The sequence below is a fragment of the Theobroma cacao genome, chromosome 9 (genome assembly GCF_053813885.1).
Source record: "Theobroma cacao isolate CCN51 chromosome 9, ASM5381388v1, whole genome shotgun sequence".
Classification (NCBI taxonomy): Eukaryota; Viridiplantae; Streptophyta; class Magnoliopsida; order Malvales; family Malvaceae; genus Theobroma; species Theobroma cacao.
Window position 1 is genome coordinate 43,042,224 of NC_142647.1, and position 12,603 is coordinate 43,054,826.

At 33.3% G+C, this 12,603-nt stretch overlaps 2 protein-coding genes across 4 annotated transcripts; one reads left to right on the plus strand and one right to left on the minus strand.

The window, feature by feature from the left end:
* Nucleotides 1–1,242: 1,242 nt before the first annotated feature.
* Nucleotides 1,243–7,041, minus strand: LOC18590006 (Tryptophan/tyrosine permease). 3 transcript variants are annotated; one of them, XM_088810336.1, is made up of 14 exons: nucleotides 6,644–7,041; nucleotides 6,503–6,542; nucleotides 6,305–6,420; nucleotides 6,087–6,199; nucleotides 5,302–5,351; nucleotides 4,714–4,803; nucleotides 4,518–4,574; nucleotides 3,878–3,947; nucleotides 3,256–3,357; nucleotides 3,135–3,187; nucleotides 2,662–2,812; nucleotides 2,486–2,570; nucleotides 1,775–1,903; nucleotides 1,243–1,537 (listed from the first exon to the last, which is right to left on the minus strand). In XM_088810336.1, exons 1-14 carry the CDS (start codon nucleotides 6,900–6,902, stop codon nucleotides 1,356–1,358), a joined length of 1,497 nt encoding a protein of 498 aa, XP_088666462.1. In that variant the 5' UTR covers nucleotides 6,903–7,041; the 3' UTR covers nucleotides 1,243–1,355. The 3 variants fall into 3 exon arrangements, with proteins under 3 accessions (XP_088666462.1, XP_007015321.3, XP_088666461.1); XM_007015259.3 differs by having other exon boundaries at nucleotides 6,087–6,161; nucleotides 6,305–6,397; nucleotides 6,502–6,542; nucleotides 6,644–7,038; XM_088810335.1 differs by having other exon boundaries at nucleotides 1,437–1,572; nucleotides 6,087–6,161; nucleotides 6,305–6,397; nucleotides 6,502–6,542; nucleotides 6,644–7,040.
* A 1,257-nt stretch (nucleotides 7,042–8,298) lies between these two features.
* On the plus strand, nucleotides 8,299–12,525 carry CDPMEK (4-(cytidine 5'-phospho)-2-C-methyl-D-erithritol kinase). Its single transcript, XM_018128508.2, has 11 exons — nucleotides 8,299–8,665; nucleotides 8,769–8,864; nucleotides 8,974–9,042; nucleotides 9,156–9,260; nucleotides 9,354–9,410; nucleotides 9,544–9,744; nucleotides 10,468–10,560; nucleotides 10,650–10,749; nucleotides 11,076–11,175; nucleotides 11,619–11,704; nucleotides 12,026–12,525. Exons 1-11 carry the CDS (start codon nucleotides 8,525–8,527, stop codon nucleotides 12,121–12,123), a joined length of 1,146 nt encoding a protein of 381 aa, XP_017983997.2. The 5' UTR covers nucleotides 8,299–8,524; the 3' UTR covers nucleotides 12,124–12,525.
* The last annotated feature ends 78 nt before the right edge of the window (nucleotides 12,526–12,603 follow it).

Below are 12,603 nucleotides of genomic sequence, written 5' to 3' on the forward strand. Positions count from 1 at the left end.
ATGTTGAAAAAAATATTGTTGTTACATGCTATATTGAAAAAATATTGTTGTTACACTCCATATTCAAAAAAATTTTGTTATACTTTAATGCCTAAGATGTTATTATTACTTGCAAACTAAAACTTCAAATTCTCTTCACTCTCTTCATTTCTTTTTGTTTTTGTTTTTTTTTTTTTTACAATTTAACACCGATTAAAATGTTTCTAACATTTTTATACAAATCAAAACATAATTTTTCTTATCTAAAATACTTATTTCGACTGAAAATAAAAAAAAAATTCTCTTTTAAACCCTAAGTTTATAAATTTCAAAATTTTAAGTTCATTAGTGTCTAAGTTCCTAATTGATTCAATTAAAAATTATTTCAAATATTTATGATCATTTCAACCATTTTAGTTTCATCCAAAATACCTAAAAATCCAATTCTCCAAATAATGACCCACCTTAAGCACATCAAAAACCATCGTTTGGTGTCCTGAAAGCCCAGGAAAGAAAAATCGAGAACACAGTAAACGAATACCGAAAAGAGAAATCAATAAAATTAAAAAGAGCTAGATAGTGAGAGAGGGAAATCAAAATCATAGACGGAGATGGAAAAAAATTGTGATGAATAGTTTAATTTATTTGAAATAATTTAAAGTGTATTTTTGTCAAATTATGACTAAATATAATTAAAAATAATTAAATTTATTTTTATAGTTATTTTTGAAATCTTCTTATTAAGAAGATTATTCCTCACAATTTTCTCTTAAAGCAAAGGACGAACCTCAAAATCTGAACGGTTGTACATCTTGACAATGTATCATCAAGAATTATATTAGAATTCCAATTTTCCAGCTAAGAATATTTTTTTTATTCAATACTCAATATTCATTTCATTTGTATAAGCTTAAATCTCCTAAAGGAATCAACAACATTTTTCCTTTTTGACATTAACATTTCTAGAAGAATTATCCAATACAACATCTCTGCAAACGGGATTAATTAGAGAGTTCATATTCTATAAAGATATATTTAAAATAATCGATAAATTAATAAGACATTCTCCCTATAAAAACCTTTGCTTTCTTGGAATTTTAAATTAATTTATTTTATTAAAAGAAAAGGATTCAAACTCAACAATAATTTTTTCAATAAATAAATATATGCAGCGACCATTGAATTAAATATTCCGATGCTAAAATTTAAATCAATCAACCCTCATCATCCTCCAATTAAGATTAATAGCAACGAAAAGTAGTATTGAAGGCAAAAGGAAAGAACAAACTTAAATTGGTGAAACTCTTCGGAAATGCAATTCAAGTACATTATATTTACTTCAGTTTACTGCACAAAAGATTAAGTATTGTTGACAATCATGGGTGCCCGAAGTTCTTAAGTACTTCTGTAAGAATGACCCCTCCTGCACATCCCATTACCAGAGTAAGCGTAAGCCTTCCTCCAGGAACAAGCTCTGGCAGTTTCAAAGATGTCGATGAATTGGAGTACCGATCTGACCAAGACATTGCAGCAGGAAGAATTCCAAACAATACTAGTACTGGCAAAAACATGGAAAATTTTGATAGCTTTCAGCTGTTTGCAAGGCAAAGGAATGGAAGCTTTTAATCAAAACTAGCGCAAACAACTCGCAGTCTCGCAGTTGTTTGCATGGCAAGGTATTGTGATAATGTTTAAGTTCAAAAATTATGCAAAATGGAAAACAAATTAATTTATCACTACATCAATGGGTGTTCAGAGAGAGAGGAAAAAATAGAAAAATGTCTCAGGAAATTACCTCCATATGTTCCTGCAAAGTCCAAGGCTTTAAAAAAGATCTCTGGGTCTAGCAAAGCAAGTCCGAGGGGCGGAATCAAAGTCAAGAGATAGGGTTGAGGTCTATTCTCACCGGTCGGAAGTTTCAGCACTGAAATAATTGGAAAATGAGAACAAAAAATTGAATATCTTCATGAAACAACATTTTTGAAACAGAAACGCAATCAGTGCAAGGAGATAGTGTGCTGAAAGTAAACAGGTTCAACCTCTAGAACACCTCTTCCGATTATTTATTATCATATAAAACAGTAATTATGATGCAAAGTGTTTATGCATCAACTGTCTTGGAGGTTTGAATTGTGATATCAATCTAGTTTTTTTTTTTTTATTTGAAAGAAGAGAATTCGAACACTGTTCTTTGAGTAAGAAGTACATGCACCAATCATACATCAAATGCTCGGATGTTAATATCGATCTAGTTGATTTTGAAATGATTTAAAAATTGGAAGTTCCATAGCAGAGCCCACTTATGGCAAACCTTTTCAGAAAGGCGATTGAAAATAACCTTCCACTGTTATGACATACGCATGCACAGGGATGCAGTTATCAATCAATGGTTATGGACGTAGAATCAGGAAAATATCAGAGAATTAATCTAAACTCTAAATGTTCGACTCATGTATAAGCTAGGTGATGCTCATAAGATCACTAACAAAGTTGAAGGAAGACTCACAGTCAGCCAGGAAATCTGAAAGGCCCAAAACAAACCCAATATAAGAAGTTGCAATTGCAAAAAGCGAGAACACCTCAATTATTGGCTGCAAATTAACAAAAGTGGTGTCACTTTCAAACTCAATTTGCTCCCTTTCAATCTTAAGTTTGGCTCAAGTCTTTCAAGCAAGAACTTACTCCAACAACTCCATTACTAGATCGTAATTGTTGCAGTGGGTCTATCATCTTATCAGTGCCCATTTCAAGATTTGTAATAGATCCTAGAATAACAGCATTCCAGACAAGAAATAAACCAAGCGGTATAGCTGTGCCTAGGACAATAGCAGTCCTGCGAAAACAAGATTTATCAGAGGGAGCAAACTTAAGGATGCAATGACAGCTGAAACAAAGAAAGCAGGCACTAAAAAATATTTGGATTAACAACTATTCTCATCCATCGCCTTAAATTTCCATCATTCCGATTGTTGACGATCAAAACTAGTTTTTTCAGAATCAAACATGATCAAAACAATGACAAAAATGCTGTGCCCCCATGATAGAAACTTGATCATCAGATTCAATAGATTAGTAATGTGCTAACATTTGACCTGAAAAAAAATGGAGGGGACGGGAATGAAATCCTATAAGCATATAATGATAAGATCTGTCACCTTACTTTTGACATGTTTCCTTCAAGATTTGTACAGAGAACTGGTACAACATTCTGAAGAGAGCAGATACAAGATGTTACAACAACTTAAAGGTTAAATTATTATAGGTTAAAGATGTTACCTGGTAAACAAATGACAGAGCAATTATTGGTATACTCATAGGAACAGCTTCGAAGTTTGCTTTCAGAAGACTATCCCATTCTAGGCCTCCACTTGCAACAGCCTAAATAAAAAAGCTTATCAATATAAAAGAAATACATTTGACAGGAGAAAAACACCATTTTTTTAGTCGTGTTAATGCATAAAGAGTTGACAGTAATCAGATATATTGAAGAGCAAACTCAGTAAAATGAACAAGTCTTGCTAAAGATCTCAAATTTATAAAATTATTACATTTTTTTATTTGGGAGGAGAGATTCAAATTTCGCTCTTTGAGTAGAGAGAAAGATGAATTGTTTCTTCTTCTTTATTTATCTTCTTCTCAATTGATCCTTCCACGAGTTCCCCTTCGTAAGAATAAGGAATTGTTTCTGGCTAATATGATCATAAAAATTTTTAAAGTTATTCAGTATTTGTCTTACATAGTAGAGGCCAAAGGGGAAAGAGAATCAAGAAGGAAATAGAAGGTCGATTCTTCATCAATAAGAAACAAAAATTGTGTTCATGAATGTGAGAAAGGACCTTATGATTTAGCACAAGTAATGAAATTTAAATCATATTGTTGATTAAAGTCAGGAAATTACCACAAGAGCAGCGAAAGAAGCAATGATTCCGAGCACAAGAATCCCATTAATGGCACCAATAAAGCGCTGGCTACAGTTGAAAATGAGCCAAAGTCAATCTTAATTTGTTCATTCTAAAAGAAAGAGAAAATGTATGTTGGAGCCTACCAAAAGAATAAAAAAGGAACTGGAACATGTCCTCAACTCTATGATCATAGAACACTAGCTTTAGATTTTGTGGCCTATTAATGAATGGCTGGGCTTTATATTGAAATATCAAACACTGTAAGTTAAAATATTCTGTAGTCTAATGCTCTATCTTTGTTTTTCTTTTTCCCTTAAACTACAAGGCATCAATTACTGTAAAGGCAATTTCAACTTAAAATATTAGGTTCTAGGTATGACTGTATGAGGCACATCCTATGCCAACAGACCCAGAAATTTCATCCGGTGATATAGCTAGGAAGATTATGTTCGTTCAGGGAAACATTCTATATCAAGAAGGAGAAACCAAACTTTTGTTTATGTGACCAAAACAGGGTTGATGCAACTTTTTGTATTCCCTCTAGTGTGCTAAGAGACTGATCTCACTCACAACATCAGAACATCATGTAAATGTAATAATAAAAACAGCAGAGAAGATTGTTTAAAGAACACCAACCTTCCAAAGTAGCATATGCCTCCCAAGACCAATGAGAACAATGTTGCACTTTCCCATCTGCAATCAAAGGCTGTCCATCAATACCTAAAAAAACATAAAGCAGCTGTTTGATACATTAATCATAGAAAGCAAAATCAAGAGATCTAATTGGTATTAAGTTGCCTGAGAGAATTAGAAATAGAATTCAGGCTCATACAATGGAATGCCAAGATAATTTGTCAAGATATCTGAAGAACGAGCCACATAGGCAACAAGAAGGGCGTAATGTATAGATATGTATGACCAACTGCAAGACAAGTAAACAACAAAAATTAAAGACTCGGTTTGACAAAACAATCCAGAATATACAGTGGGTTAGCATCCAGATAACGTAACAAGGCAATGGCCGTTGCATGCATTAAAGCTTAAAATGTGCAAACATCTATAAGGTGTTGGAGAAACAAACAAAAGCTTATCAAGAAAACAGCAACCTCGACAAAATTTAATTGTTTGTTATAGTCATGCAGTTACTATATTTTCGCCAAAACTAATAAAATAATTTCAGCTTTTAAGTTCATTCTTTTACGAACATAAAGCACGCATTTTGATGGCTTCTGAGATGAAGTCCATCCAATTCCTCAACAGCTAGTAAAGCAGACAAATACTCCTTCAAAAGACGGGGAAAAGGACAAACAATCATTCATCCATAATAGACCCTAACTAAACATCTGACTGAGTTGCATTTTAACACATAGTGACATTATATAAAGGAGTAAAATGTAAAATTGATGACTTCTCAGCCTACCAAGCAATTTGAACTCCAACAGATCCAAGAGTTCTCCTGGCCATAGATACCTGAAATAAACCATGTGGAAGTATAAGCATGTTAATTAGCTACAATGAGACTAAAGTATCAATATGCAAAACTATGGTAAATATCAGTAGGTAACAAGATTTTAAATTTGGATTTCGATTCTCAACATTCCTAATGGTAAAAGGAAATTACCAAGACTACGATTTCCATTAGATAAGTAAATAAATAATCTTGAAAATAGTAAAATTAGTTTCCCTCTCTTTTTCCTTACACTTATCTTGCAACTCTCTCTTAGTCAATCTGCAAGATGTTTGACAAAATTTATATGGATTTGTTTTGTCAAAGAGACATGCATGGAAATCAACTAACCATACTTCCTATACGGTTCTACACCAAAGAGGTGACCACTTGCCATTAAAGTTCCTCTAGTTTAGCTATTATAGCTTTTGCTAATTAGTTGCTACTTAAAAGATAACCAGAAATTGTAATGCCCTATATGTTTTCATCAAAGCAAATCCTATATCTGCGCATGAGACTCATGCACAGGTAATCTGGCTTAATTCAAAGTTAAGAATCTATATTTTTGAATAAATTAAGAGTTCACATTAATTAGTATGAAATCAAGAAATCGGTGAAAAATTTAATTTAATTCAAGTAATAGTGGTTAATAATTAAAAATATAAAATGTTTTTGTTCTTACGAAGGATGCACATGCACGTTGTGTGAAACTGAGCGGAATTGATTTTAAGGGATGAGCGTGATACAGAGTTACATACCAGTGAAACACCACCAGAACCCAGTTCACACATTGTGTTGACATTAACTTCAGCAATGAGCAGCCCGGTTGCGACCTGCCCCAGTTTTTCAATCACTGGAGTGATTAATTTCCTTTATTTAATTTATAAACAGCTTAGCAAACAATAAATTTATAAACAAAGATCGAAATGAAGAACAGAAAATCCACAAATCTTTTGCAAATTAAGAGTAGTTTTACCATGAAAATCCAACAAAGAATACAAGCAACAGCAGAGGCCAAAAATCCAGATTCTTGTGTCACTGCAGGAATGGCCAGGATCCCTGCACCCACCTGGAGAATGAACCAGCAATAGGCAAGATGACATCAAATAGATAAACAACATAGTTAAAAGAGAAAATCAAACAATGTAGAGCAGAGCTGAGAAAAGGGCATACCGTGGTACCCGCCACCAGGAATATTGCACTGGATAAACTTCCTGCAGGAGGGGATCATAGAACTCGAAACAAATCAAAGAAATTTAAAACAGTACTAATTAAATGAATATGATTAAACTAAGAATGCAATTCCTAATTATACCAGGTTCTCTCTTGAGCGTGGCTTGGTTGAGGTTTGAAAAGAGCCTCTCAAATTCATACTCTTGGGCCTGATCAGCCGACTGTCTCTGGGAGGAGCATTTGAAGGTTCTCAAAGGAGTAGGAATCCGATCATAACGGAGGTGGTTTCTCTTTCTCTTCAGTGATGTTGGGCACAGGTACTTTTGGTTGTGAAAACATAGTTTAGGCCCTGTGCGAGAGATTAGAGAAGTTGGCGTTTGCAAAGGAACAGAGACAGACATTTTTGGTGTTCCACCTCGGGCTTCAACTCTGCTTAGCTTAGTTACTTGCCTGGCCTGGATAAACAAATCCAGGAGGACGCAAAGCACTGCAACCTAGACTCTTTAACATTTTTACTACAAAAAACATGGTTCAAGTTCAAGTTCAACTCTTCAAGCCAAGGATGACGACTCGCTCAGGATAACGTGGGCCATCGCCAACGCTTACCATGCCTTCTATCTTTAAGTTTTCGTTCGTTCAGTTAAGGCTCAAAACTTTGGTGTAAATGAGTGTTTTGCACTCAGTAAGACCGGTTTCATTCCTACTTTTTTTTTTATTTTTTATGTTTTATTTTTTACTTTTTTTCTATTTTAACTTAAATATAAAAACAACAAACCCTTCAACTTAATTAAAATTAGACATAATATCTAAAAAATATCTTCAACTATTTAAAAATTTTAAATAATTTTTTTTATTACGTTTAATCAAGTTCATGTAAAATTTTTATTTTGAATCGAGTAAATCCTTATATCTAATGATTGATTAATCAAAATATTACTTATCATTTTATATTATGTGTATGTTGACATGTCATTGATGATAATATGATATATTAATATATCATAATTAATGATGATATAACATGTTAATATAACATAGTAATAAAGTCATAGGATATTTTTCACTCTTTATATTAGTATTACGTTTTTTTTTTTATAATTGAGGGAAAGAAAATTCAAACCCTACTCTTTAAACAGAGAGATTATGCACCAACTAATGAGCTAAATGTTCTGATGCATTTGACTAATGGTAATTAGTCAATCATTATTCATAAAAGTTTATTTGACTTAAAATAAAATATAAGAGTTTGATTAAATATAAGAGTTTGATTAAACATAATAAAAAATAAAAATTATTTAAAATTTTTAAAATAATTCAAAACTTTTTTATTCATTATTTTTTAAATTTATTATCTCTTATCTTTTTTATTACAATTAATTAAAATACTCTTACAATTATTTACAATCTAATTCCATATGATAATGAAAAATTATCCATGTCGCATGTTGATATAAAAATTTAAGAAGATATCTTTTACACTTTTAAGTTTTTTTTTCTATTTCGTGATATCTTTATTTTAATTTACAAAAAGAATTAACAACATCAATATTTTCATCCACATAAAAAATTAATTGAGTGTAAATAATTGTATGAAAATTCCATTAATTATAATAAAAAAAACCCTGATGATAGATTTAATTAAATTCAGGCACTTTTTTTGTTTTTAAACCTTTAACTTTTCATTATTTTTCTTTTTAATATAGTAATTCATAAACTACTATATTTGGATTGGGCCCAGCCCAACAATAAAACTCGAATACTAAGTTTATCCTACGTTTCAACAGTCCGCCGGTAACCCGTTTCTCTTTGCTTATCAATTGTTGCGAGTTGGGAAAAAATATGACTGTCACCTAACACAGAAAGAAGGGAAGACAAACAATAGGCTTCCATTCCATTTCTTTGCTGAAGGCCTTCAACCCATTTCATTTGTCCAAACTCCAAAGTACAATAATTATCAGAATTCAATTATTTAGACGATTTTTCCATGCACTTTGGGATTACAAAACTTCACCTTTAAATCCCCATGGCTTCCTCTCATTTGCTCTGTGACCATAGTCTCTTCTTCCCTCCTTCCTCCAAAAACAGTCACCTGTCAATTACTCCCCAAACAAAACTTCAATTTCGAAGAACGCCATTTCCCAAAGCATCCAAGAAACAGCTAGAGGTTCTTCTTTCTTTACTCTTTCTTGGTCCTGCTTTGGATTTATGTTAAAAAGTTAATATTTTGAGTTGGATTTTATGAGTTTAGTTTATTTTATTTTGCTTAGATTGTATATGACCCTGATGAGAGGCTAAACAAGTTAGCAGATGAGGTGGACAAGCAAGCTTCTTTTTCAAGACTTACATTGTTCTCACCTTGTAAGGTAATTTATTCTCTTTGCTTTGACTTGACTTGATAATTTCTGATGCATTAGTTTTATCAAATTTTGTTTTCAATTGTAACAGCCCATAGCCTTTTTTTTCTTTTAATAGATTAATGTTTTCTTGAGAATAACCAACAAAAGGGAAGATGGGTATCATGATTTAGCATCTCTCTTTCATGTAAGTTTATAACTTTTCGAATTGAGATATATGTATTGCTATGTTTCCCTTGAATTTTCCTATTTGGCCCCCAAAGTCTGATTTTGACCCCTTACCCTTGTTTGTGGATCCAGACAGTTAGTCTGGGGGATATAATTAAATTCTCTTTGTCACCATCCAAAACTAAGGATCGTTTGTCAAGCAATGTCTCTGGTGTCCCCCTTGATGATAGAAATTTGGTGAGGTTTTTAACTAACTGCAATCTGTTGATTCCCCCATCCCCAGGGTCCCCTTTTTCTCTTGTGTTCTTAAATTTTTGTTCCTTGTTGCAGATTATTAAAGCCCTTAACCTCTACAGGAAAAAAACTGGCAGTAACAACTTCTTTTGGGTTAGACACGTGATACAAGATAAACTTTGAATTTCTATGTTTGATTTTAATATATATGTGCTTCTGAGAAATTAGAGTTTATCTGGAAAGCCATTTTTTTGGTTATATTCTTTTTGTGGAATAAAATGGGCAGGTTCATCTTGATAAAAAGGTGCCTACTGGAGCAGGGCTTGGTGGTGGAAGCAGCAATGCAGCAACTGCACTTTGGGCAGCTAATCAGTTCAATGGTTGTATTGCAACTGAGAAGGAGCTTCAGGAATGGTCAAGTGAGATCGGTTCGGATATCCCATTCTTTTTCTCACATGGAGCAGCATATTGTACCGGTCGAGGTGAGGTATGTTAATAGCATACCGTAATTATCGCTCAGAGATGTTAATTTGTTTCCTTTTGTATTACAACCTTGCTGTTTGATTGCAAAACACATTGTCAGGAATGTTTTGACTATTTATGTGTTAGGGAAGAAGGCCAGTTTTATAGTCCATTTCTGACAATACCTTCAGTTCTTGCGTTGCCCTTTCTCTTTTCACTGATACAAAAACTATCATTTGAGTTGTGTAGCACATTAGAGGGTCATTTCTGACTTTTTGTGGTTCTCATTTCGAATTGTGAATTCAACAATCTCTAAAGCATATTCAAGTCATGCCTTTTTTCTGGGTTCTTAAGCACATTAGAGTGTCATTTCTGACTTTTTGTAGTTCTTATTTCAAATTTTGAATTGGACAAACTCTAATGCATATTCAATTCATGCCCTTTTTTTCTTGGTGTAAATATAAAGATGAAAAGCTCATTGTGCCCATAACTAAGCTTCCTTTGATCCTTTAGCACCTGAATTTGTCAGAATATTTTGTTAGGACTGGAAGTACAACTCATAGACTTACTGTATATTTGTATGTGTATTTATTTTTAGAGAGGAATTTTTGTGCCTGGATCTGTCTTCTGATAGTAGTTATTATGAGTTTGCACATAATCATGACGCAACCTCATTCAATTGGAATGAAATTTATAGACTCTATTGCTGTACATGCATGGTTAATGGACTCTGTGCTGATACGCCCAGGTTGTTCAAGATATATTCCCACCTCTTCCTTTGGACATTCCAATGGTTCTTATAAAGCCTAAGGAGTCATGTTCCACAGCTGAAGTTTACAAGGTAATATATTAGGGCAATGCTGAACAAAATTCTGTACAACTTTTATTGCTTGCAGTAGCTAATAGCTAAGAGAAGTTCTGATTTCTCAGTGTCTTCGACTAGATCAAACTAGTAAGGTTGATCCTTTGGCATTGCTGGAGAAGATTTCAAGGAATGGAATATCCCGAGATGTCTGTATTAATGATTTGGGTATGAATACTTGAAGAATCAATTGTGTCTTCTCTTACCTTTTTCTTTCTTGATGCATATATAATCAGGTGAAGTTTCTTTCAGATAATAATTGACTTAATTTCTTGAGAGGAAGGTTTTTGGTGAAATATTAGAGTATATATCTCTGTCACAGCCTTTATGCATCAAATTATCCCTTCTTCACATCTTGAATCCAAACTTTGAACTTAATTTAGGCTGAATGAGTTTATAAATATGCTTATTTTCAGTGGAAGTCAAAGTGAGCCATGCTAAGTGTAGAATTAGAGATGTATTGCCTTACATGAATCTCTGTATATTCTTTGCAGAACCTCCTGCCTTTGAAGTTCTACCATCTCTTAAACGGCTCAAGCAGCGTGTAACTGCAGCTGGTCGTGGACAATACGATGCTGTTTTTATGTCTGGGAGGTATAATATGTGCAGTACTTCGTTAAATTTTGATGTTTTTTCCAGCTTTTACCGTAAACTTATGTTCAGACTCAATGAGACCTGATGTTTTGCACTTAGACAGATGGGCTAGGGAAAATGTGTGAATAAGTCGTTAAACCCATCAAAAGGATTCTTATGCCATAATAACAAAGGAGCTGCTATTTGCAAAGCTCTGTTGTTGAGTGTCATTTGAAAATCCATATTTTAAAAAAAAAGAATGAGAAAAAAAAACCATATTCAATTTCAAATTGTTTGAGTCATCAGTTTTGGCAGTTTATTTAATTATATGTTAATTAGATGTATGTGCCAGTATATATTTGTTGGGTGCGATGGCTACACCTACTTTTCTTGACACACCATCCAATTATCTTAATTGGTGCAAAGTGAACACTCATCGCTGTTTTTCAATATACATAATGCAGTGGAAGCACCATTGTTGGAATCGGTTCCCCTGATCCTCCACAATTTGTATATGATGATGATGATTATCGTGATGTATTTTTGTCAGGCAAGTCGCAAATAATTTATTTGAGCACTCCTTTGTCTGAGCCCTTAAGCCTTTTACTAATATCTATAAATATCTGGACTTTGTGTTCAAGTCCAACCAAATGATGGAAGGTCCAAGTTCAAAGCGAAAATGGCATTCTTTAGTTTGTACAGAATATTGATTTTTTACTTCATACTTCTTGTTTGAGGTTTATGGACTTTATTTTATCAAATTACTGATGAGAATACCTAGTAGGGGGGTAAACGTTGGTACCTTTGTTTGCATGGTTTTATGTGGAAAAATAGGTTGCATGAGTTGATGGACTTTTTTATCTAAATGCAGAGGCCAACTTTATTAACCGTGAAGAAAATGAGTGGTACAAAGAACTTACTTCAGTGACTGCTTGTCAGCCCCCGGAAGCATCACAAACTCTTGAGTGATTCATCCCTACTGAAGACAAGACGTAAGGATGGAACCGCTTTGGCTTGTATGATCTACTTGTAGTACAACAGCAATTGATGTGTTTCTGAGTGCTATCAGACTATGTAGAGTTAAATGTCGAGTTGCAGTCAGCTTTGGGTGTGGGAAAATGGGAGAAAAGGATTATATATTAATTACCCAATATTTACCCCAGAAATTAAGCAGTGAAGGAAGAGGCCAGTTGCAGGCAGAGAAAACCTGGAAGTGGACTTTTCTACCCAAGGAGCAAATACTAACTGAAGCTCGTGTAAGTTGAAATTCTATGCAGGCAGAGAGGTACTGCAGTAGGCAAATTTTTAATGCTTTATGTTGGACAAGTAGATGAAGTTTTTCTCCAATAATGATTCATTTTTCTTTTCCTATATTTCGTATAATGCTATTTTTTTTTTATTTTGCTTTTTCACTTTTGGAAAATAAAATGAGTATTATTAACTGAATGT

Excerpts from the sequence above, each read along its gene's own strand:
- LOC18590006 (XM_088810336.1), bottom strand. The coding sequence starts at position 6,902 with ATGTCTGTCTCTGTTCCTTTGCAAACGCCAACTTCTCTAATCTCTCGC. Across the intron at positions 3,358-3,877 it reads CTTCTTTCGCTGCTCTTGTG|GCTGTTGCAAGTGGAGGCCT; the intron begins GTAATTTCCTGA and ends TTTTTTATTTAG. Across the intron at positions 2,813-3,134 it reads GGAAACATGTCAAAAGTAAG|GACTGCTATTGTCCTAGGCA; the intron begins GTGACAGATCTT and ends TTGTTTTCGCAG.
- CDPMEK (XM_018128508.2), top strand. The coding sequence starts at position 8,525 with ATGGCTTCCTCTCATTTGCTCTGTGACCATAGTCTCTTCTTCCCTCCT. Across the intron at positions 8,865-8,973 it reads CATTGTTCTCACCTTGTAAG|ATTAATGTTTTCTTGAGAAT; the intron begins GTAATTTATTCT and ends TTCTTTTAATAG. Across the intron at positions 11,176-11,618 it reads GCTGTTTTTATGTCTGGGAG|TGGAAGCACCATTGTTGGAA; the intron begins GTATAATATGTG and ends TACATAATGCAG.